Source organism: Aethina tumida, chromosome 1 (assembly GCF_024364675.1).
Source record: "Aethina tumida isolate Nest 87 chromosome 1, icAetTumi1.1, whole genome shotgun sequence".
NCBI classification, from domain to species: Eukaryota; Metazoa; Arthropoda; class Insecta; order Coleoptera; family Nitidulidae; genus Aethina; species Aethina tumida.
The window spans coordinates 64,065,467-64,091,444 of NC_065435.1; the positions used below are offsets into that span (position 1 = coordinate 64,065,467).

The 25,978-nt window shown below is 30.8% G+C and overlaps 5 protein-coding genes across 7 annotated transcripts; 1 reads left to right on the forward strand and 4 right to left on the reverse strand.

The window, feature by feature from the left end:
- Nucleotides 1-350: 350 nt before the first annotated feature.
- On the reverse strand, nt 351-5,430 carry LOC109595780 (malonate--CoA ligase ACSF3, mitochondrial). The gene is made up of 5 exons (XM_020011201.2): nt 5,057-5,430; nt 2,710-2,994; nt 1,485-1,723; nt 1,019-1,424; nt 351-948 (listed from the first exon to the last, which is right to left on the reverse strand). Exons 1-5 carry the CDS (start codon nt 5,394-5,396, stop codon nt 488-490), a joined length of 1,731 nt encoding a protein of 576 aa, XP_019866760.1. The 5' UTR covers nt 5,397-5,430; the 3' UTR covers nt 351-487.
- LOC109595771 (uncharacterized) lies at nt 5,412-6,167 on the reverse strand. Of its 2 annotated transcripts, none has more exons than XM_049967281.1 (3): nt 5,926-6,167; nt 5,638-5,869; nt 5,412-5,550 (listed from the first exon to the last, which is right to left on the reverse strand). In XM_049967281.1, exons 1-2 carry the CDS (start codon nt 6,061-6,063, stop codon nt 5,690-5,692), a joined length of 318 nt encoding a protein of 105 aa, XP_049823238.1. In that variant the 5' UTR covers nt 6,064-6,167; the 3' UTR covers nt 5,412-5,550; nt 5,638-5,689. The 2 variants fall into 2 exon arrangements, with proteins under 2 accessions (XP_049823238.1, XP_019866752.1); XM_020011193.2 differs by having other exon boundaries at nt 5,431-5,571; nt 5,926-6,161.
- Nucleotides 6,168-10,992: 4,825 nt separating this feature from the next.
- On the forward strand, nt 10,993-16,343 carry LOC109595816 (formin-B). Of its 2 annotated transcripts, none has more exons than XM_020011241.2 (5): nt 10,993-11,104; nt 14,906-14,959; nt 15,067-15,099; nt 15,167-15,221; nt 15,970-16,343. In XM_020011241.2, exons 1-5 carry the CDS (start codon nt 11,090-11,092, stop codon nt 16,203-16,205), a joined length of 393 nt encoding a protein of 130 aa, XP_019866800.1. In that variant the 5' UTR covers nt 10,993-11,089; the 3' UTR covers nt 16,206-16,343. The 2 variants fall into 2 exon arrangements, with proteins under 2 accessions (XP_019866800.1, XP_019866801.1); XM_020011242.2 differs by lacking the exon at nt 15,970-16,343 and adding an exon at nt 15,296-15,516.
- Nucleotides 16,344-16,463: 120 nt separating this feature from the next.
- LOC126266499 (probable inactive protein kinase DDB_G0270444) lies at nt 16,464-21,323 on the reverse strand. Its single transcript, XM_049970612.1, has 5 exons — nt 21,276-21,323; nt 17,708-17,851; nt 17,365-17,659; nt 17,159-17,220; nt 16,464-17,044 (listed from the first exon to the last, which is right to left on the reverse strand). The coding sequence occupies exons 1-5, from the start codon at nt 21,321-21,323 to the stop codon at nt 16,547-16,549; spliced, it is 1,047 nt and encodes a 348-aa protein (XP_049826569.1). The 3' UTR covers nt 16,464-16,546.
- A 446-nt stretch (nt 21,324-21,769) lies between these two features.
- LOC109595813 (guanine deaminase) lies at nt 21,770-23,750 on the reverse strand. The gene is made up of 8 exons (XM_020011237.2): nt 23,465-23,750; nt 23,101-23,364; nt 22,824-23,042; nt 22,656-22,763; nt 22,500-22,601; nt 22,282-22,447; nt 22,044-22,190; nt 21,770-21,987 (listed from the first exon to the last, which is right to left on the reverse strand). Exons 1-8 carry the CDS (start codon nt 23,570-23,572, stop codon nt 21,788-21,790), a joined length of 1,314 nt encoding a protein of 437 aa, XP_019866796.1. The 5' UTR covers nt 23,573-23,750; the 3' UTR covers nt 21,770-21,787.
- Nucleotides 23,751-25,978: the final 2,228 nt, after the last annotated feature.

Genomic DNA, 25,978 nt, shown 5'->3' on the forward strand with positions numbered 1-25,978 from the left:
GTTAGTCCAACTAAATTTTACCAGAGGTGACAAGTGCCAAATTGTCTATCAATCATCATAAGATGATCATTTGAATTCTATTTTTATTTTCCATGCAATGCTATTTTGCTGAATAAAATCGGGTAAATAGTTTCAAGATTATTGAACATTTAATTTTTAAAAATAAAACTATTGTGTTATAACTAAAAAAATCGGCATTCTTTCAATTAAGCATAGGCAATACAAAAAACAATTTTAGTATACTTTTGAAGGTGTTGGCCAAACTACTTGCGACACCTTTTTTAACACAGTCTTTTAAACGAATTTATTATTTTTTATTTAATTTGGGTTTTGCATAATAAACAAATTAATATTTTCTCATAATTTTATTTTAGCACAATATATACAAAGCGTTAAAACGTATTTAAATAATACTTGTTGATCATTCAAAATAAAACTTGGCAAATAACAGTCTTTTTTAAACATTATTTAAATCTAAAACAAATAACTAAAATAAAGTCTTGACGAGTTCCTTCTTGTTGATTTTTCCCATGGCATTTTTCGGGATAGTGTTAACAATTTTTAAAACTGAAGGTATAGAATACTTGGGCAATTTTGTTTTTGCCCAAGTGGACAAACTTTCTAAAGACATTTCTGCCCCTTGTTCAGGGACTATGATAGCTGCAACACGTTCACCCCATTCTGGATCTGCGATACCAACCACTGCGACGTCTTTTATTAAAGGATTTGTTAAAAGTTCTGTTTCTATTTGAAGAGCGCTCAATTTGTAACCGCCCGACTTTATAATGTCCACACTTTTTCTTCCTAATATTTTGAATTTCTTCTTTTCCGACGAATATTCGCAAATGTCACCAGTTTTAAACCAACCGTCCGCGAATTCAGCCTTTGTTGCCTCGGGTCTCTTGAAGTATTCTTGAAAAACTCCATCACTTTTAACAAGAAGTTCCCCTGTAAAAATAGAAAATGTCAGAATATTACTTGGTTAAATTGCAACATGATCTAAAAATAAACAACTAACCTGAAGGATTTCCTTCTTTAACAATGTTGTTGACCTGTATTTGGCCGTTTTTGTTGGTAGCCTCCAGCAGATCTTTCGAACCATTATCCACACTAGTCAGTTTAATGGAGACTCCCGGTAAAGGAACACCAACGTATCCCGGCTCCCTATCAGATTCATATTCATTGGAAAGGCACATACCAATTTCGGTCATACCGTAACGTTCTAAAAGTTTGTGTCCGGAGATTTTGAACCATTTCTCATGAATGGGTGCTGGTAAAGGCGCACTTCCACTGACCATTAATCTAATCTTTGTTTTTAGAATGTTTTTGATATGTTCAACCATTTTTGGATCCTTGTAAAATACTTTGTCGTATTCGTCCATGAGCTTGGAGTAAATTGTGGGCACTGCCATATAGACACTTATCTGAAAATCATGTAGATATATAATTATGCATGTTTAAAACACAAGAATTCGTTCCATTACTTTACGATCTTCCTTCACTTGTCCGACTCCAAGTAAGTAGGACCACACCATGTTGGCATTGAATTTTTCCAGCATGATTGTCTTGGCTCCGATATACAAAGGACACAAAAGCGCATTTACGATGCCATGAACGTGGTGTAATGGTAGAGTATGAAGAAGAACGTCATTAGATGACCATTTCCAAGCATCCAACAATGTTGACACTTGAAAATTTAAGTTCTTATGCGACAATACCACACCTAAAAAAGTTTATTGATTATAGAAATGAAATCACATTTAAGTTATATTAATTTAGTGCGCTGTTACTTTGATCAATTCAATTAGATTTAAATGTCAGTATATTGAAGGCTTCCTTTTGTAATCAATTGTATGTATCAACATTAAATATCATACATAAAAAACATGCATGTGTTGGTAAACTAGGTATACGATAGTAAATTTAGTCGAGCATTTTTGTCTCTTAAAATAGCAAAGTTGTTTTGTATCCTTGGGTGTAAAAAAGTAGCTCGTAAAATCTAAACCACGTGAAAGGTTAAATACATCTAATGTCAAGAAAATAAGTACAATTGCCACAAAAAACTATTTTAAGATGAAGAAGTATTTTTGTATTACTTTCGTAAAAACTGATTGATAATAGATGGTCCTTTCGTAATCATTAAATGGGATTTTGTAAAGTGTTTAAAAAAATACGTGATCCTAACTATTTTCGAATTCTTTTTTTTTCCTATAATCTTATCATAGATAAACAGTTCTACGTAAATTTATCATGTGAGAGACACTAATGCTTCACATGAAGATACTTTCTCAAATAAACAAGTCATGTTTACGTCATAGTTTCTATTTTTAAAGAATATTTACAAACAATCATAGAATCGAATAAAAATATCATTATATTCGTTTAATATTATCACTCTAAAGGCATACGAATTTATAATTTCTTTGTAATAGCAGAATGTTATTAGTGAATGACTACCTACTTTTAAGATTAGATTATTAGTTAATTATTAATAAAATGCTTAATTAAACTTGTATCTGATATTTGAAATTCTTGATAAGCTGAAACATTTTTTTTGATTTAAATGATATCTGAGTTCATAAAGTACAGTTCATAATATAAATAATCATATTCGTATTCCGATAGTCATAGTTTTTAAATATTTAGATTTTAATTCAACAAATCTATATTATTATAATTACTAATGATTTAAAATTTTACGCTGCTTACCTTTTGGATTTCCAGTTGTGCCGCTGGTGTACAAGATGAGTGCATTATTGGTGTCATAAAAGGAGGGTGGTAGTCCTAGGGAGAAATCAGTTTCGCCTTTAACTAAATTTTGGATGCAGTTTAATTGAAGCTTGTTGTCCAGCACGTGCAATGGAGTTTGAGAATTGCGCGACACTTTTTGCATTAAATCTGCATATTCGCTAGTAGTTATGAGTAGGGATGAATTCGTGTCACTTGCGTAGTACAGGAGAATGTTTTTGGGGTGGAGTGGCGACAAAGGAACGGCTGAAAATAATAAATAATGAATAATTTCAGTTATAGTTAGCTTAGATCTATTGTAATTTTTAAAACAAAAATATTGTTTGTAAACTCTACATACTAATAATAATAATGATAATAATAATAATAATAATAATAATAAATGTTTTTCTAGATATCGTTATTGGTGAGATGGAAGTAAACGATATATGAAGACATCCATAAAAAATAGAAAATTTGGACATTACCGCCTCTAATATATTTAAGGAAGACCTTACACGATCAACGTTATTGTTCTTTTCACTAAAAATGTGAACAAAAAGAGACAAAAACTTAATTTTTCATAACTAATATGTCATAGTTAAATACATGGTTTTGAGAAACTTTCTACAGAGTGGAAGCAAAAATAGACATTTTCTTCAGTATCAGATTCGTCCTTGCTTATGCAAGTCGAATATAATATACTGCATTTCAAAGGAACTTTGCATACGTTGTCACAGAGTATAATATTACTATAAATTATAACCTATTTGTTTTGTGACGTCATTATAACTTAAACAATTATACTAAATGTCTGGACTATGACCAGGTTGTTTCCTATTTAATTTGAGACCATACTTAACTAATATTATATACTTTTTTGTTTTGAACTTTTTTCTAAGTTCTACGTTTCTGATAATTTGGCTGTGTAAATTCTTACAACTTACAATGCTCTTACGATTATATGTTTATTGGTTTTACGTTAGCACGTTCCCAGCAAATAGGAAATAACTAATTCAATTTATTTACTTTTTTAGTAACGGGAATAATTACTAATAATATGTTGTAAAACCGACAATTAAACAAGCCGTATCAGTTTTAAATGTGCATCTTCGCGCCAATTCGTTTCATAAGTATTTGGTTCCAACGTTCGTACATGCTCTTTAAGGTCGCGCCATCGTTTCATTGGTGGACCTGAGGCGAGCCTCTAACCAATGTGATGACTCCAAATACCGACACAAACAAAGTTCCCGAACATTGCCGATTCTTCAGTATTACGAATTAAACAGTCTAATTCTTAATTTGAACACTTTAAGAAATACGGGACAAAAAAATATGGATGTAATATATCTTTTGGACAATAAATTTGATTGGCTAACGGGAAGTATATGCTGGCCATGTCTTATATTTTTAAAGGGTAATGTTAATGAAGATATTTGGTATAAAAGGGGTCCTGATTTGAAAAATCTATCTTGCGGACTAACTTTACATGATAAAAGCACTGATTATTCGAATTGTATGTTGTTAATAATGCGTAAATAAAAATAAAATATTGTTTTTGTTTATTTATTTTTTTTTTTGTTCTATATATAATGTGCCTCGCGAAACTCAAAAGTCACGAGCTGCCACTGCATTATATAGAAAAATTAATTCTTTTAATAACAATTAATTATTATTATATTATACGTTGTACTAAACACCTTAAACAGTCAAAAAAGCTTCGTGAATGTAAAAGAAAGTTACAAAGACTACGACTAAAAACAATGCTCGCGATTTATTTATGAACTACAAACTCGCCAAAAAAAGAACTAAGCAACTTTAAAGCCACATGTCGTCTCCTAGATGTGGTATATAAATAAATAATTTGATTGGCTCGTTTTACATGCAATTATCCAACTTCGTCGTATTACCCCGTTCGTAATTTCACACTGACTTTTTCTAAATTTATTAAGTTCAGTTTTATTTTATTAATTTAAATATGAACTTTTCATATTTAAATTAATTTAATAATTTCATATTACTGTTATTATGGAAAAAATATTGTAATTTGTAATATAATTATAAAGCTAAATTTCTTTACTGAACTTGATGATTTTCATTTAACAACCAGACGGTTTATTTTTAATAAGGACATGCTAAATTTCGAGTTCAAATGAATTATTAAAAGGCATTCCACATCAAGGTCAAGTAAGTGCATCTTAACATTAACATAAAATGGGTGTGAATTGTTCAAATTGAGTCTGGCACTCACAATGTATGCATTAATATATTCAGCAAAAAATATATGTACTGAGAATAAATTAACAAAGGCCCTCATTAGTAAACTTACCTATCTGTCCAGACATCCAAATGGCCCATAAAGTGATAACATAGTTTGCATTGTTCGGACACAAAAACATGACCCTCTCTTTGGTCTTCCCATTGACCAGCTTCGTGATCTCCTTTGAAAGTTCATTAGCACTTATAAATAAATTAGTGAAAGTGTAACTTCCAATTTTATCGCGCAATGCGACACGGTCGGCGTAACCTGGTGCATTTGTAAAAGCCGGGCCGGTTATCGTAAATAATTGGGACGAATTGCTTTGAACGTTCGCCTGCGTTTGCTGGTACCTTCTTTGCAGCGCTTGGAGTTTGAAAGCGTTCCTTCGCGACCAGTTGAACAGAGACATATTCGGGCACGGTTAAACACAAACTAAAATAATTCCACTTCACTATTATCAATATTTATCTTTTATCATGGTTTCACCGATTTGGGTGACACTGTCCGAACCGTCCACTATTTTTAAATAAGCTTAAATGATTGTCAATGACACCGGAGCTGCCCTTGAATTTGATACACATCCACTGCAAATTTGGAACTCTGTATATGAACACATGCTCTGCTCAAGCAGGATTATAAAAAATACTTACCGGCAAGTGTTGCCAACAACGCAAATGCATATAGAAATAACCTAACTTATATTTATCTTTGCATCGCACACACTTGTTCTTTTACTTCTTCCAGCTGCATGGCAGATTTGATCATTGAGTCCTGTTGGTATCCCAGGTGGACACAGAGGAGTTGCATTTTTTTCAAATTATTCTCGGTATTATCCATCGCCTGTTCTTGGGCGGCAAAGTTCCTGGCAGAGTGCATTAGAATCTGAAATGATTGTAATGTTGTCGTGCCACAGGATTCCTGTTGTATTTTTGATTTACCTCGCTGCTTTTCGATCCGCGAGTGATTTGTCTCGCCAACGAAGAAATATTATTGACGTTTACTTGTACGCGATCGGCTAACCTCATTTTGGAGTCCGCGAATAGAGATCTGGCACTTGTACTACTTGCAGATGCCATAATTTCGATAAGATTTTTATTATGTTGACGTTTATTTGTTTGTTTATTTTCGATAACACATCGACAAATGTCTCCTTGACGTTTATACAGCCTCGATACAAAAGTTCCTAGATGGAGATTGGCAGACATGGGTAACATAATTTTAGTGATAATTATTTATATTATGTGAAATTTATTTTAGATTTGCTTGTTTTGTTTTTAAAATAATTTGCAAATTACATGACAAAGAATAAAACACATGGAAAAATAGGACTAACCAGTGGTTAGGTTAGCTTAGGTTGCATTTGTAACATCCAAACAAAATACTCTATAATTGTGCATATAATTCCAAATTACGTAAATACAATAACACACAAGTGAGTCTGTTAAACAGACAGGAAACGTATATTACAATTAAATTTTAGAAAATAAGTAGGGTCACGTAAATATTCCTTTCAGCTTTAAATTAAAAAAAAATTGTTTAGACTCTAAACTAAACTCTTTAAACTTTAGAGTATATGTGGCGAGTGAATTTCTGTCGTCACAACATAAAATTATGGCTAATTAAATTATTTTAGATTCGATTATGAAGCTGTTGCAACACATGTTATGCTGGTAATAAATTTTTAATAATATATTGTTGAATAGGACCAATATGGGAGTCTAACTAGAAATGAATGAAATTGTATGCGTTTGAAAAATAAAACTGGTAAAATTGATTCATAACGACCCATGAACTCTCAGTTAATAAAATAGGTATATGAAACGTTTTAAACAATATATAAACAAACAAAATTGAAACGTAGGAATATAAAATGAAAACATAAGAGATGTTTTTGTTTTATATACTATATAAACATTAATCTGTATGTGGTAAGTTAATTTTGAAACATTCATTCCGAAACGTCTTGTTTTTGTTTTTATTTAAACATTGTCGGCACTTCAACAAAACATTTCGAAAGCAATGTCAATTAAGATTTTTCGAAAATGTTTTATAAAACGTCTGTAACATCATTCTGTTATATATTTTATTTTAATATTAATGAAATTTAAAAGACATTTTACAAATTGACTAAAAATGTTTGAAATCCATTGTCGGAATCTCTCTCTTAAAATATTTCAGTAGTTTTAACATTTTGCATGTATTATATTATACAATATAATACCAAAAATAAATTAATAAATGCAATATTTTAAAAAGAACAAATAATAATTTCATATATTTATTAATCAATTAATTAATTTAAAACAACCTCATGGTACTATAGAACATAGATTATTGATATACTTTAGAAACAATTTCTTTTATTCGTTTTCATTGCGTATCTGATTACTTTATAATAATGAATGTCGTGTGTTCCCGATTTAGTGTCCAAAAGGTCATATATACTGTGAGAATTTTTAAATGGAAAGAATTCTTGCAGTATATATATGCAGTATATACCATAAGATATTAACTCAGTTGAATAAAAAATATGAAAATGAATTTTGCTCGCCTCTTTCATATGTATTTTCACCGAAAAAGAAAACATCTTTCATGAAATTGTTCACGACCAGAATGCGCCTGTGATTAAAATAGGATGGAAAATCTATGTGGTTGAAGACAAAATTACATGCACAAAATATTTTTACTCCAAAATGTGTCCTATAAGAATTCATCTATATCACAAAATTTTTATCTTGTTCTGAGAACATATGCAACCCCCATTACTTGGATGTTTAACACGTTGAAGACCGCATTCCCTACGCAACATTACTAGCCCCCGCGTGCTCACGGGTGGACACACGACATGTTTTACGTGATCGCTTGTACACCAGTGGGCATGATTTAAATACAATTTATGTACAGTAGAGATACTGTAAATCTAGGGGTTAAATAATGTCTACTTCAAATTATTGTACACTAAAAAATATTTAAAAAATAATATACGTAATTAACAATAAGAAAATTGCGGGTCCATTCACACAATGTGTGATTTTTTCAATGCGGTCTTCAACGTGTTAACTAAAAGATATAAGATTAGTGTTCTGCATTTGAACATCAACAACTAAATATTATTATATTCATAATTATATATGGCTAATGTAATAATTTTAACAAAAAATGGGCTAAACAACTATGAATGTAAAAGCATCATGGTATTCTCGCTAACTGTGGAAATCGTACCTACATATTATTTATAATACACTTCAAATACATGCGAAATTATAACGAAAAAATCGATACAATCGGTAAAAATCGACCTTGTATAGTGTTAATCTCTGTATACTGTTGTAGAATTTTCATATCACATAAACACCGGTACAAAATAAGTAGTTATGGCAATATCCGCCACGGGTACAAAATCAGAAATTTTTCTCATTTCACAATTCGGATTCAGAGTTATTATAATTCATATGGACTACTTTGGTCCATTTTGGTCATGATTTATTTTAATGCCTTATAATATATTGTTCCATGCCAATTTTATTTCTGTTAAAAAATGTTTCTGTCCACTTGTACATTTTTTTGTTGTTTTTACGAGTACAAATTGATTGTGATTGATTTTCCCGTTAGTGAATCAAATTTATCGTACCAAGATGTGTTAAATCCACGTTTTTTGTCTTCTATTTGTTTATTTATTTATAGTATTCAAAATAAGAATTAAATTGTTTAATTTTTCCACAACAAATATTTTGTCATAGTAAAATAAATACATATTTATTTAATAAAAAATCCACCACTTAACGGCATTCTTTATGTTCTTTTTTAAATTCTTTCGTCTTATTATTGGTTGATGCCATAACGCAATAAAAAAACCTTTTCATAACTGAATCCACCATTTCGTTTACATCAATATGGATTATATATGGATTTATCTCATTGGCTAGAGGCATATCTCAGCTTCCCTACCATTGAAACAATACCCCTTGCTTAAAGCTTTTGTCGGAATCAAATAAAAATATTCAAGATTTACTTATGAAACGAATTGGCGTGAAGAGGCATAATTAAAAGTGCCTCTGGAGAAGTTGTGCACAAAATTTCATTGAAATTTAATCTAATTATCTTAAAGAAATAAAAATGCATTTTTTAAAATTAACATTTTGACAATGAAATCATTTTCATAAAAGAGGCACTACCTCACTTGCTTCATCTGAGTAGCTGCTGCGGCTGCTCTCTACCAATAGTTATTTAACAACAGATGAATAGTGAAATCGATTTCGAAATCACATTTTTCAATTTGCTAACAAAAAATTTCCCTTACATTAGATATTTTGATTAACAATGTACCCAAATGGTAAATAGGGACGTTATTTTTTCTAGTTGTAATTCATTTGACTGACTGACTTTACTTATAATTTCATATACAAAACTGTTGTCACTTCTGGTAAAAGACAAGTTTTATTAGAAAAATAGTTTCATAAGTCAAATTATAAACGATAAATAAGGAATTGGTATTTTTTGCCGTTTCCCGAAAACTTCTAATTGACCACGACATGGAATCCCCTAAGTTTTATGCAAATAAATCTTTCTCAATAAATTAATTTATGTAAATGGACTATTTAACTAAAGTGTGTCATAAATATAAAAGTAATTAATTGTCTGAAGGTGACAGTTATTTTGAACACATTTATTACCAGACATAATGCTATCGAAGATTAAAAATATATTGTATAAGAAGTTAAAGTGGCACATAACATTTTTATTTACTTATTTACTTGCTTAGAATTTCTATATTATTAAAATAATTTAAATAAATAACTCTTTGATTCATTTGTAATCAATTATATATTCAATATTTAATATAATATCAAGACAAAACAATTTATTTAGTAAGTAATGGTGGAATTCAATTTTTTCTGAAATTTCACTAAAAATAACGCAGATTGTTTATATATTTACATCGCCCATTACAATACAAACATGTAAATTATACGAAAGTACAGTCGGTAAAGACAGTAAGCAATGGTTTTTGTGATTCACATTTTTGTATTAATTAAAATTATAAACTACTATAAAATATTTGTAGATCCCCTTCCATCATCTAACAATCATCCTTTAGTAATAAAATTTGAATATTTGATTTTTTTTTAATTTCTTGAAATTTAATATTTTGAATACCTTGTAAGTGTGTTAATTAGTATTTAAGATAATTGTATTGGAATTAATGTATTCCTGTTTCAATGGTTTGAAAATTTTGCGTATTATATATTAAATTTAGAAACTTCAGCTACAGCACAGCGTTATTCTCTTAAAATATTGTGATATTAAGTTTATTTTTTCCAATGGAACGAGATATGCTTCAACATATAAATAGAGAATAATTTTTAAATAATGGAAATATTTAATATTTGGAATACTATTAATAGCTATTATTAGGACTCTCTTTTGTTAATGTGTATATCAAGAATACCCTTTCTACCATTATAATTGTGGTAATACTTGCATTTTAGTAATTCACTCCATGTGTAAAATTGTTTTTAAAAAATATTAAAAACAGATAACAAAACAATTCAAAATACAATATGTCCAAAATTTTACATAGAATTCAAAAATAAAGGAATATTTATGAATTACTTTTGAAAATTGTTAATGTAATTCTGTTGAACCGGAACTAACAATACATTATTACTTTACAATTACTTTAGAAAAAATCTGTTAGGTGTATCATCCAGTGTAAATTTAATCAAACTTCTAATTTCAATATAATTTACTTCTAATTTCTAAGTAGATGTAAAATATTAAATAATATAATAATATATGGCTTGTTATTTGGTAAGAAAAATACCAACCTCAAAATATTACGTTACACGTGTTAGGTACTACTTAGCAAACAGTAACTAATTTAACAAAATTGGAAAATTACACACTAAACATACATTGACAAAAATGGAATAGGTAAACCCCAATTTTATCTTATCAAAAAGCATAATTTTATTAAAATCTATTCGTTTTAATCATATTTTTGCGTTTTTAGGTCGTCTTATGCATATTAGTAATTTTTATCAACGAGTATAAATATGAATTTTCCTGTATTCTGTCAGAGTTTAGTTAAATGGTTCAACAATGTTTACTATTTTGGTAAGTTAATTTGATCTAATATTTAATTTTTTAAGGCATACATCTAGCTTTTTATTTTTTATTCATATTTAATTATTATAAACATTAATAAAGATTTTGAGTTTTATTTAATTTGGTTTTTTAAAGTTAATCCCCGATTTGATATATCCGCAATAAGTAATATTTATGCAAATTAGTGTAGAGGGAATTCACATGTTGGTTTGTCAAAGTGGTGTTTTTACGGTAATTTGCTCTAATTTTTTATATTTCAAAGTTCCAGAAAGTTAAACGAACGAATTTGTAAGTCTTCATAACTATAGTACATCGGTTATTTTGAGAAATTTAAAAATATAATTATTTTTAGTCTTTTTTAGCATTATTTCTAATTTGTAAGCACTGAAAACTTGTTTGTACTGCACTGTTTGTTGAATTTTGTACTCTTAATCAATTTCTCTTATAATTGTCTCATATAATCACACAACTTGTCCTCTTTCAACAATTTTGATACATTTCATTTTCCATAGTAATTAAATTTTGGTCAAAATGTTGATTTTGTTTATCACTTTCAGCTCCTAAATTAGGAGGAAAGTATATTAAATACGTGTGCTGGAAGGTCATATTGACACCAGTAAGTAGTAAATTCTTAATAACTCTCTAATTTCCTAGAAAACCATGAACACAGCTTTAACTGACAACTAAGACCGTGCGTCATTTTATTTCTGCATAAATTCGTCCACTTTCTGCGCGTATTTGAAGGTCTTTAAATCAATATTCTTGGATGTTTTAGAAATTCAGTTTCAAGGTATTGAAATGCAAAGGTAATGTCCTTAACGATAAAGAAGAAATGAGAATTTGGTAAATTTATCTTGCTAACATAATTACTACATGAAAATGCAATTAAAATAAATAATATAGTATATATATAGTATAATTATTTTATTTAAAATAATTATACTATATTCTTTCTCCCAATGTTCATTTTGTACGTAAATCAATCTACTTAAATTATATCAAAATAAAAGCGAAATATGGCTGATCACAGAAATAGGACACATTTGAAAAATATATATTTATTAAACAATTTATACATTATTTTAAACAAAATTGTTAATATTTTGTTGGATACCCTTTGTTCGGTATAACCACCTGATAAGAATCCATGTAACTGGTGAGTTATCAGTAAAAAATGGTTCCATTAGATATTGAACATGAATTCATCACTTCAAAGTACCCTTCCTCAAAATTATAGAGGATAATTAATATATTGGGTTGGCAAGTAAGTCATTGCGGATTTCACTCATTGATGGCTTCAGTTGAATTTTTAGGTTTGCTGGCGTAGTCCAAATGTAAAACACATTTTGTTATTTGATAGTTGGAAATTCAGCTATCAATCAGTAAAAAAAGTTTTTTGATCGGTTGCGTAGTTTTCGTTTGGCGTTAGTTGAAAAATGGAAAATCAAAAGGAACATTTTCGTCATATTTTGCTTTTTTATTTCCGCAAAGGAAAAAACGTATCGCAAGCTCACAAAAAGATATGTGCTGTTTATGGCGTCGAAGCCTTAAAAGAACGGCAGTTTCAAAATTGGTTTGCCAAATTTCGTTCTGGTAATTTTTCACTCAAAGATGAAAAATACTCTGGTTGTCCAGTTGAAGTTGATGAGGACCTAATCAAAGCAATAATCGATTCGGATCGTCACAGTACAACATGTGAGATTGCAGAGAAGCTTCAGGTATCACATACATGCATTTAAAATCATTTAAAACAACTTGGCTTGTTCAAAACCTCGATACATGAATTCCTCACGAACTGAAAGAAACGAATTTAACGCAACGCATTAACCGCCGCGATTTGCTTAATAAACGTAATGAAAATGATCCATTTTTAAAACGACTGATAACTGGCGATGAAAAATGGGTTGTTTACAACAATATCAAGCGGAAAAGACCGTGGAGCAGGCCAGGTGAACCAGCTCGTCAGGTATTCATCAAAAGAAGGTTTTGTTATCAGTTTAGTGGGATTATAAAGGAATTGTCTACTTTGAACTCTTACCACCCAACCGAACGATCAATTCTGTTGTCTACATTGAACAACTAATGAAATTAAACAATGCAGTTGAAAAAAAGCGGCCCGAATTGACAAATCGAAAAGGTGTTGTATTCCATCATGACAATGCAAGGCCACACACATCTTTGGTCACTCGGCAAAAATTATTGGAGCTTGGTTGGGATGTTTTGGCACATCCACCATATAGTCCTGACCTTGCACCATCTGATTACTTTTTGTTTCGATCTTTACAAAACTTCTTGAATGATAAAAATTTCAATAATGATGATGATGTCAAATCGTACCTGATTCAGTTTTTTGCTAATAAAAACCAGAAGTTTTATGAACTTGGGATTATGATGCTGCCTGAAAGATGGCAAAAGGTCATTGATTAAAATGGGCAATACATTACAGAGTAAAGTTATTTAGTTCTTTGAAAAAATTGTCTTTGATTTTCTAAAAAAAATCCGCAATTACTTAGTTGTCAACCCAATATTTTTGTGCAAACTTTTAGTCTTGTTCGAATATTCTTGATACCAATGATAGATACACTGATATCGTATGATTCAATTAATTTAATTTTAATTTGCCCAGAAGACAAGAAAGAATGTCGTTTACTGATTTTTCCAACTTGTTTGTTAATAAAAGAAGTTGATTTTTTGTTAGAACATTTTCTTATTGTATTTTCAATTGAATGTGTTGTTTCATATTTGTTAATGAGCATTGTAAATCATTTGTTGGAATGTGAATATGATATTTCATTATTCCTCTATGCTGGAGTCCAATTTGTCTTTCTTTTCACTGACAGTGTATTTATTTAATAAAATAATATGAATTCTACTAAGAATAAATAGCAAGAATTAAGAATATTGTTAAATAGTTCCACAAAATGTAAATATATTTGAATGTGCTATTTTTTTGGGCAATCAAATCAGACTATTACATTCAAGTAATTTCTGTGACGTTTATAACACATGTAACAAAAAAAACAAAATAAAAAAATATAGAATATTGAAATATATTTTTTATACTAACTGTGTAAAAACCATTAACATTTTCGAATTCTACGTGAAATTTTAATGCAAAAAATTCATTTCCACGTGACGAGTTTTTACATGTAAATTAGTATAATATATGAATTAATTAATAATTTATCAATAGTTATTAATAATTCATTTTTAAACCAGTTATTGCGTAAAATTTAATAATGCACAATTGTAAAAAACGAGGAATATAGATAGAAATACTTTCGTTAGTTGAAGTCAGTTTAATGACTGAAAATGAAAGCAATTATCCTTTATAATTTTTTATTAGAGAAAACGGATAATTGACTGTTTTTATTTATCAAAGTATATTCAACTATCTATCAAAGGTATTTTTTTTTAATTAATTCTAAATGTTTAAAGATTCCTCTGTGTGATGTTGAAACTTTTTGTTTACGACTACTTTTTTTAAGCGTAAATGGATAAAAAAGTGGTTGGGTGACTTGAACCTCACCTTGTCGGCGAAGGATTACAGGCAAATATAGATAGATACATGAAGAAATACTTACGTAATCAGTAAATAATTTAATAAGTAGAGAATACATAATATACAATAATTCCGGTATTTCAGTGATAGTTTTTTATAGAACTAGTATTTTGGGTAATGATTCTATTAAACAATATAAAAAACAATAAAACGAAATAGAAATAATAAAATTAGAATATTTTAATCATCAAATTATTAACATTCATTTAGAAAAAATCTTAGATAGTAATAATTATTTAATTTTTTAGCCAAGGATACTAGTGTTGCTAACACTAATTGGAATATCTGCTAGCCAAACAACCGTAAGTTGTTAGATTTAATTTATTAGGTAATTCTATTTTTAATATTATAATAACTATCTTTAATATTATAAAAAGGAATTAAAAAATTTTAGCATAATTATTTTTAGGTAAGTACTACAGATGCTGGAAGTTCAACGCAGGTAATTAACATATAACTTAAAGAAAAAAATTATTGTTATCAATATTTTTATTAATTTTAATTTCAAGTCCTCAACGTCTAGTCCTACGGGGATTACCGGTTCCTCAAGCACAGCTAGTACAGGTAATGATAATTGTCTTATCACGATGGTATTATTCGATAAAGCAATAGAAACAGAGAAGTCATTTTCTTTTTAGGCAGGCAATTTTCAAGTGTTTCGCCTTTTCCAATGTTTCCGCCTTGGTGGGGTCCGGGAATGAATCGACCACCCCTGCCAATTCCATTTCCGGGAGGATTTTATGAGTATCATGTAAAACCTCCTATTTTACAGTGGTATGACTACTTAAATGGCAGAAATAATGGAAAATGATATAATATTAATTTCTCAGTGTCTTTTATACGCATTTAGTAAAAATATACGTATTTTAGATACACATAATAGTTTTTTTGATTGTTGCTTGCCCCAATTAGAAAGTAACTTCATTGTTTTTTATTTCATATGTCGTTTACGTTTAATCAGTTATTTTGGATACGGAAACTTTTGAGAAATACTTCTTTATTACATGCATTTATTAAAGTAATTTTTATGCCGCTTACGAATCCGTTAATGTTTTCGCTTTCAACCGAAGTATCATTTTACTGAAAAAACAAAATAGTATAAAACTTAAGAGGCTATTTAAGAACATAAAATACAGTAAATAATCAAAGAAGTACATTAATTAAATGTGATATAAATTTGCGAACAGTTTTTGTTTTATAAACTGAATTTTTATCCAACAATGATAGACAATGTAATTTTTTTTGGAAATACTTGTTATATGCAAAATATAATTTATCTAAAACTTATTTTTATTATTATTAATTTACGTAGGTCGGCAGTTTACATCCAGCCTATCGAATCCCATAACATTTCCAACATTAAATCCTAATCCTCCATTTCCTCCGAATTATGGGGGTGGTTATATTCCGCCCCAGTTACCAATTCAGTGGCCGTTTCATGTTGGGGGATTTTGGCCAGCTGTTCCACCACCGGGTATCTTTGGACCACAGGGGATGTTTGGCCAGCAATTTCCTCCAATGCAACCACCTGGATTCTTTCCTGGATAATGGTGGCTTTAGTTAAATATTCAATTCTACTATAATTCATATATTATAGTTAATTGTTTACATTTACAATCATTGCAATTATTAAATATAATAATTATTTGTAATTGTAAAATAAATAAGTAAAAATACGAAAAATTCTTTAGTTAATTTATTTTAGAAATCACAATACAACAAAATATACTTTAACATCACAATAATAGGAGGTTTAAACAGAACAGTCAAACATGTTTATGTGGCGCAAACTATCAACGGAAAATATAAAAGAACTTATCGTCGAAAACCTAAGCCTCCTCCAAAACCGCCACCAAAGCCGCCAAATAGACCGCCTCCTAGTCCTCCTCCTAGTCCTCCTCCACCTCCAGCGCCGAATCCACCGCCAGATCCTCCTCCAAAACCACCTCCAAAACCTGGATGTCTATGTTCTTCATGTCTGTGGTGTAAATGGGCAAGAACTCCTCCAATACCGCCACCGGCACCTCCTCCAATTCCACCACCGGCGCCTCCTCCAATTCCGCCGCCACCGCCGATTCCTCCTCCAATTCCGCCACCGGCACCTCCTCCAATTCCTCCGCCGCCACCGATTCCTCCTCCAATTCCACCACCGGCGCCTCCTCCAATTCCGCCGCCGCCGCCGATTCCTCCTCCAATTCCACCGCCGGCACCTCCTCCAATTCCTCCGCCGCCACCGATTCCTCCTCCAATTCCGCCACCGGCACCTCCTCCAATTCCTCCGCCGCCACCGATTCCTCCTCCAATTCCACCACCGGCGCCTCCTCCAATTCCACCGCCGCCGCCGATTCCTCCTCCAATTCCACCACCGGCGCCTCCTCCAATTCCGCCTCCGCCACCGATTCCTCCGCCAATTCCACCACCGGCACCTCCTCCAATTCCGCCGCCGCCACCGATTCCTCCTCCAATTCCGCTGCCGCCGCCGATTCCGCCTCCAATTCCACCACCGGCACCTCCTCCAATTCCTCCGCCGCCACCGATTCCTCCTCCAATTCCACCACCGGCGCCTCCTCCAATTCCGCCGCCGCCACCGATTCCTCCTCCAATTCCGCCGCCGCCACCGATTCCTCCTCCAATTCCGCCGCCGCCACCGATTCCTCCTCCTATTCCACCACCGGCGCCTCCTCCAATTCCTCCGCCGCCACCGATTCCTCCTCCAATTCCGCCACCGGCACCTCCTCCAATTCCTCCGCCGCCACCGATTCCTCCTCCAATTCCACCACCAGCGCCTCCTCCAATTCCTCCGCCGCCGCCGATTCCACCACCGGCGCCTCCTCCGATTCCTCCGCCGCCACCAATGCCACCTCCGGCGCCTCCTCCAATTCCTCCGCCGCCACCGATTCCACCACCGGCGCCTCCTCCAATTCCACCACCAACTCCAAAGCTTTCTTCGAATCCGCCACTAATTCCTCCTCCAATTCCTCCGCCGCCACCTGCGCCTCCTCCTAAACCGCCTCCAATGCCTGCTCCAAAACTTTCATGGAATCCGCCACTAATTCCTCCTCCAATTCCACCACCAGCGCCTCCTCCAATTCCTCCACCGCCGCCGATTCCACCACCGGCTCCTCCTCCAAGTCCACCACCGGCGCCTCCTCCAATTCCACCTCCTCCTCCTTTTCCGAAGCCTGCTCCACCGCCTAGACCGAAGCCTCCTCCAAAGCCTCCAAACAGGCCACCCAATAAACCAAGACGAGGATGTTCATGACCGTTACTTTGACTTAAAAATAAGCCGACTAGACATAAAATTATGACCTAAAAGAAAATAAAAATTAACTGATATCATTCATATATATATAAATTTGATTAAAAGTATATATTTTTACTAAAAGCTAAATAACTTTTACGTAGATTAATTAATTAAAAAAAATAGAAAATACCTTAGAATAGGCCATGTTTAATCCGACGAAATTGTTTTATTACAACAATTGTCGATGTTATCATAAACAAAAACCAAGAACGTTTGGCATCGTGTTTGGGATGATTCAATATTTATAACAAATTATTTCGAGGTTAATGATCCAAAAAAAACAAGAAAACCCGTACGTCCACTCGAAGGACGAGATATGTATCTTTATTTAATCGTTTTCGCGATCTTTCAGTTCATAAGTAATAAACAGTTAAAAACATTAGAAGCCAACGGGGAAATTTACCAAATACACTGTATACTAATTTGGCGTTTAATTAATGCAAATTCGGCAAAAGAATAAGGGGAATACCTGATTGATGAAAGACATATTTAACTGTACATTCTTGAGGATTTGGCATTGAACTGGTCGAATTGATTGAATAAATATTACGTAATGGACGGACTACCAGACTGCTTAAGACCAATACAAATAATGTTCAGAAATATTTTAGAAAAGGAGACCACGGATTAATTTACTACTTCGTGGATGAAATCACCAAAGAACAGTTAAACCAATTTTTCAGTTTTTTATCACAAATTTACATTTGTCAAAAATGAACCTAGTGGTCTACTAAAAGATACATTTGTTACAGTTGCCCAACTAAGTAGAATTAAAATTTTTAACAAATTTTATTTCACCCTTCATTGGGCTATTACAAATTTTTAATGAATTAGTTGTTTGTATTGGGTTTAATTCAGAGATTGTATATTTGTTTGCTACAGATTATTCTTGTATAAAATATTGTATAATCGAACAATGTAATGTGCAATTTTTACTTGATAACTCGAACTTTGATTACTCGGATATTTCGATAACTCGAACTAAATATTTGGCACAACCTTCCATAAGTCATATTTCACCTGCCACATGTAAACTCATCGAGGTTTTTCCTTTCCGATGATACCTGTCTTATGCCCGAACGGCATTCCCTGTCGCCAATAGTTCTAAGACCAATTATCGATTGATAATAGTAATGCTGGAAACAATTTATTTTATGGCGTTTACATGATTACAACATCCTAAATTCTACATGGAAGTTCATTTTACTACGAATTTTACCTATTAAATGTCTAAAAGACAACTCCGACAATGGTAATGCTTATATGAATCAAAGAATAAAAATTACACTGAAGGTGAAGTTAAGGAGGATAATTTGGAGACTGTTTTGCAACCACCTTCAATTGTGTTGGTCGACAATTCCTTAAACGTTATACATTTGTATTTAAAAATCAATGTACACAAATAATCCCTTCTATGCTTTTGCCAAGATACAAATAATTGACTGTTTTATATTAAATAAAAACTACATAACAAATAGTAATAATAATAATAATACGTACATCACACTTACATGATAAATACACAATTATGAATTTCTATGCATGTATTTTATTTAATAAATTAAAGTCTTGATAAGTTGATTTTTTTTCTGACAAATCAAGGTTCGAGTTATCGAAGTTCGACTGTATTTGGTAATTGAATATAATTTTTCTGCGGCTTTAAAGTGTATTTTGCTATTTTATTATATATTACATTCTTACGTTAGGTAGTACTTTTAGCCCTTCCCTTAGAACTGTTTCTAATAAAGGTTTCCAGTCATTCCGAGTCCTCATCTAGAATAATTCTAGTAATGATGAACAAAAAATTTTTACGCGAAATTATAACATTTATTAATCTAAAGTATAGCTAAATCTGTATAATTTATTGAGGAACACATTAATACTATAATATTTTGTTACTAAATATTTACTCAAGGTTAATTTTTTTATTTAATGGAAATGTACTACCACATATAAAAAACCGGGTCAACAAATTTTGATTCATAAGTAGTTTCGTTAAAACTTAATTATATTAATTGTTCATTAGCAATATGTAAATTAAAACAAAAATGTCTGAGAATAATTTGTTAAATTGTACATGTTAATAGTTTCCAGAATCTGAGTGAATTAACATAGAGACATTGAATTTGTTAAGCAACTTTTCAGCACATTATTGATGCAGTAATTACGTAAATGTCGTTATTTAAAAAAATATTCAGCGTTTGAACTTTCTGTCCAACTTGATATTTGACCGGTTAACCAAAGACTTAAATATCCTTCTACATATTCCATGTCTGTGTCTGTGCTGAGGGTCAGATATTTTACCAAAAAATGTTCATGTGGTATTTGAATGATTTACCTCTGACTAATCAATAGATGTAAATTAATAAACTGGAAAGTATGTGTCTCTCTATCTAGCCTCGAATATTGTGGGATTATAATATTTAATATATTGGACAACGATTTTACATTAGAATCTTTGAAATATTAAGTGTGGAATCACGAATATAACGAGGGTGCTTTATGTACTTTTAGTTGTTTTGTTAGAATGTCCAGATTTTTTCATTTTATTAACATGTTAAATTAATCACTTATATCACTTATATAATTGTCCACTCTTTTTTACTTAATAAAATGGTATTAAATAGATAATAAGTACTCTCTACTTTAAAAATAGTTGATCATGCCAGTAAGATATTGGACAATTTGGTTCAAGTCACTTTATGGTAAAATTTAATCAGACTGGCAAGATTTTACATGGTTTTTATTCAAGTAACATACATTTCGTGTACAAATACAAATTGTGTTCCGCCTCAGATAACAAATGAGAATGTGTCGAAATAATACGATGTTTTGTTATTACCTTTGGACCTAATAGTCCAGATTTTTCGTATACTATTTGTACCTAATTTTTGTTGTCAGATATATGGGTCTATAAGATATAAACAAATAATTTAAACGTATTTTTAAGGCAAATAATAATTACTTGAATGTTTAAATCATATTCTTCGGCAATATCACTCAGTTTTTGCATGATATCCATAAGCTTAGCGCAAATTTTGGAATAAGTATAGGTTGAAAAATAAATTTAAAATAATACTATACATTTTTTGCAGATCCTTCCAAAAACTTTCTGATGTTTCCAATAGTTTCCACATAGTTATAATAAAGGCTCTTTTTCCATGATTTATTGCCGCATCAGCTAATACCATTGAATAGTCGACAAATAGCGACCCAAAATATGTTACTGTGGTAGTTCCATAACTCAAAATTTTACGTTACGATTTACTAGAAAATAATTTAGGTTTATCATAAAATTTCTCGTTTATACTTACCACAACTGCGTTGTATACTTCGTAACTGAGTGTCTGGTCCTTGAACATTTTGTAGGTGTAAGAATCCAGTCATTCCAATAGAGGATTTTACACAAGTTTTGTCGTTATCGACGTGTATTATCTAAAATTCGTTTAATACATCCCTGACTTATCTACCTTACATGTGTCGGAAGTTCAATCTAGCCTATACATGAACACACTTTTATTTGTTTCTTACTTACTTTTCGGCCGTGCACGGTAATAAAACTACCTTTTATTACTTCCAATTCGAAAGGATTTTTGCAATCGACAATATTGTCAATCAATAATTAGTCAATTTTACTACAAAATTTATCTAGATTGGCAATGTTTTACATGGTTTTTACATGTCTTAAATATACATTTTTTTTTAATTTTATTTTTACTGCAAGCTTTAAGAAAGTTCTCTATTATATGCGGTATGGTCGAAAATTTTGGGGTAGCATCTTTATAATTGATTAAATAAAATAACATCAAACAAATAAACGATTTATTTATTTAACACATTTTCCTGCTACATACACTCTCACAACGTTGCGATCGTCTCCTACAAAAATGAACTTCTGGAGTAATTCTCTTTCGTCACACGTTAAGAAAAAATCAATGGCTGAATTATCCACATCTGCATCTATCACAAGTGCATCAAACTCCTTTCCAACCTCAAAGTTTCCTATTTTGTCTTGTAATTTTAAAGCTGAAAGGTATATGTTAATTTACAACATTTCATTTGTATTTACTACATATGATTACCATTAGCTCCGCCTAAGGTGGCAAGTGAAAATGCGTCAATATAATTTAATGGAGTGTAATTTTCCGTGTTTTGGGCAATGTGAATTGAAGTTTGAATAGCACCTCTCATAGCTTGAATAATTGATGGTGATGGTCCTCCCGATACATCTATAAATCATTGTAAATTCATACCTGAACGTTAATGTGAATGTTAATAAAAATAAAAATAATATCTAAATAATTTTATCAAAAAATTCACCTGTTCCTAAACCAACTGTAATTCCATTTTCTATTAATCGTCTAACATCACACAAACCAGATTGTAACATGGTATTGGAATCGGGACAATGAGAAATTGATGTTCCAGTTTTAGCAAGTAGTTTCATTTCATCGTCTTTCAAATACACTCCATGTGCCAATACTGTCTAAAGTTTTAAAATAATTGTTAAATTGTATCATATATTGCTCCGTTATTACCTTTGGGCCTAATAGTCCAGATTTTTCGTATACATTGGCGTAATTCATTCCAAATGTATCGTTTACTATTTGTACTTCATCTTTGTTCTCAGATATATGGGTCTATAAGATATAATTAAATAATCTGAACGTATATTTAAGGCAAACAATAATTACTTGAATGTTTAGATCGTATTCTTTGGCAATCTCGCTCAGTTTTTGCATGGTATCCATTTCTAAGCTAAGTGCAAATCTTGGAGTAAGTATGGGTTGAACCAAATCGATCTGAGGGTATGAATGTCATACATTTAGCATTTAGAAAATATATGTAAAATAATACTTTACATTTTTTGCAGTTAGATCCTCCACAAACTTTCTGGTGTTTTCCAATGTCTGTTCAACAGTTTCCACGTAGTTATCTGGCGCCAATTTCGTCATATTAATTTTTCCAATAAAGGCTCTTTGTCCGTGAGTTATTGCGGCATCAGCTAATACCATGGAACTGTCGTCGAATAGGGACGCAAAATATGTTGCTGTGGTAGTTCCATAACTCAAAGTTTTGCGCTGCGATTTACCAGAAGATAATTTAAGTTTTTTAAAATATTTTCGCGGTTCCACTTACCACAACTGCGTTGAATACTTCGTAACTGAGTGTCTGATCCTTGAACATTTGTTCGATTTTGTAGGTGTAAGAATCGAGCCATTCCAATAGAGGTTTATCGTATCCCAGCCCAGCATTAGGGTATTGGGGTGCGTGTATGTGTGTGTCTATTAATCCAGGTATTAATAGCTGAGTGTTAGTTAATTCGATCACTTGGCTGTCCGCGATTTTGAATTTTTGTTTGACCGAATCCACACGAGTTTTATCGTTATCGACGTGAATTATCTAAAATTCATTTAATACAACCCTGATTTATCTACCTTTTTCGAGCCGGAAGTTCATCCTAACCTATACATGAACGCACTTTTATCGGTTTCTTACTTACTTTTCGGCCGTGCACGATAAGAAAACCGTCTTTTATTACTTCCAATTCAAAAGGTTTTTTGCAATGGACAATACTGCCAATAAATATTTTGTATGTGAGTGATGCCATTCTAAAATTAAAATTAGTGTACCGTTACAGCACGAACACGCAGACTGAATGTTTTAGATATTATTAAAGTACTAGTAAAGAGATAATAAAACTGACAGGGATTAATCAGTTCATCGCTTTATCTAACGGTCTTACATTTATTTTATCAAATTTAATTTTTAACATCGTTAGGAAAAAACTTTAAAAATCTTTGTGATTTCAAAATGTTGATTAATTAACATAACGTAGCGTAATTTTATTATCAAAGTGTTATGACTAAATTTTAATATTTAAAATAAACTATAGTTTATCATATATGATAATGTCGACTAATTTTAGTATCTTTATTTACGTATATCAGGATGAATCAAGAATTACTGGTCACCGCCTCAAATGTTTAATTATTTATTTATTATATACAAAAGTTTGATGATATTTCTGTCAACAAAATACAGTGTCATGGAATGAGGAAAAGCTCTTGTAAAAGTTATTTCTTTTAATACCTAAAAGTTAAAAGATTTTATTAATTATTTTTTATATAAATTTATTTCGAAATTGGGAATGTTTAAAAATCTTTAAATATGTCATTTTGGTTAAAAAATAGTTCAAAAATAATGCTATATACTCAAACCTCAAATTTCATTTGAAAAAAGAACCTAATCTTACCTAATCCTCTTATTATTTATGCGAAAGAAAAACAACAAACAAATCACATATAACAAAAGCAACTGCGTTTAAACGCCTCGCAAACGCAATTGGCTACATAGGTTTTTGTGTAATATCGATTATTTAAGAAATCAGCGCAGATTCAAAGACAAAACCGATTCAAAACCGGTTTATATCAAGTAAGTGTGAATCAATGAAAACATTCATTAGATAAGGATGAAGAATTGCATTCTTATCATAAAATAAATAGATTTCTTATTGATTCTGTTATCTATGAAAATAAAAGTCAGGTGAATATATTCTAAGATTCTAACCCAAATTGCACATATTCATGAACAAAATTTAAATAGATTGTTTCTTTTTAAAAGCGATATTGTTGGGTTTTATATCGGTCTTTCCAAAACACTAATAGATTCTTTTGTGTGAAAAATTAGAACAAAAAATGATAATTAAATAGAATAAATAACTGACTGTTTCAATAAACTGAATGCTAATTGTAAGTGAGCCTGGTTGATAATTTATTTTTATCACAACGTTAATAAATTACAAATTATAATTTTAATTTTATATTATAGTGAAAATTTCCGTAAGTTATCAATAAATACACACAATGTCTATTTATACAACCTTTGATAAATGTAGATGTATAAATAAACAATTTCTGTAATCAACATAATAGGTATTTTAAATTTTACAAACTCGAAAAATTTATATGTGGAAGATTGACCGAAAATGTCAGTAATAGTTTCTCCATTTTTTTGATCAGTACTCGTATTTAAAGCACATGTATCACTGAACTGTTTATAATATTTACAGGGTCGGAATAAAATTATATAACTAAAATTCGATTTTGTCATATGTGATTTATTATTCATTCACAATTTACACACCTATTTCCAAATAAAAAAAGTATAATTTTAAGGTAAAATTATTTTATTGGTAATAAAAAGAATATTTAACAATTTAACTTGATTTTAACTAAGATTCATAGAAAAAGTTAAAAAAAAACCTAAAATATTTACCAAAATAATTTAATTTATTTTTATTTGTATAACAATTTGATTAGTTTTTGTTTTTGTATGAATTAAAATATTTTTTACATAAATTCTATCTAATTAGCTGTTTGATGAATAAATTTATTAATATCATAATTAGTATTTAATTCAACTTAGTGTTATTTAGATTTTTATTTAAAATAATGAACAGTTATTGTACTTCCTTATTTAAAATGTTAGTTAATGTTATGTTATTTGAGTTAAAATGTTGATAATTTTAAAGAAACTTAATTATTTATTCAAATCAATTATGGTTATCCCATTTCAACTGAATTTGTAATTTTTTTATGTTACTAATCAAATATCATATTGGCAGGAGTCAACAAAATATGTAAAACGTACTATACAAAATATGTTATGTGTTTTCTCTGTAAACGTATAAATTTAATCTTCGGCAACAGCGCAAACAAGAATTAAATTAAATAAACATACATTAATGTTAATTAATGAAATTGTAACAACACAAGTTATATTTGTGTAACATTTTTGGGACAATGTGACATCCCTGTTCATAATTATTTATTAGATTTATCGAAATAGATCTATAATCAACGTGCTTGATCATAATTGTATTGATTCGTTTTTGATTGTATTGATTAGTTTAATAGTTACGTCGTTACAAACTTTCCTAATGACAGATTCAAAAGTATGGTACATTAATAACATTGGATTATTACTGTATAGACAGACTACAGACTATATATAT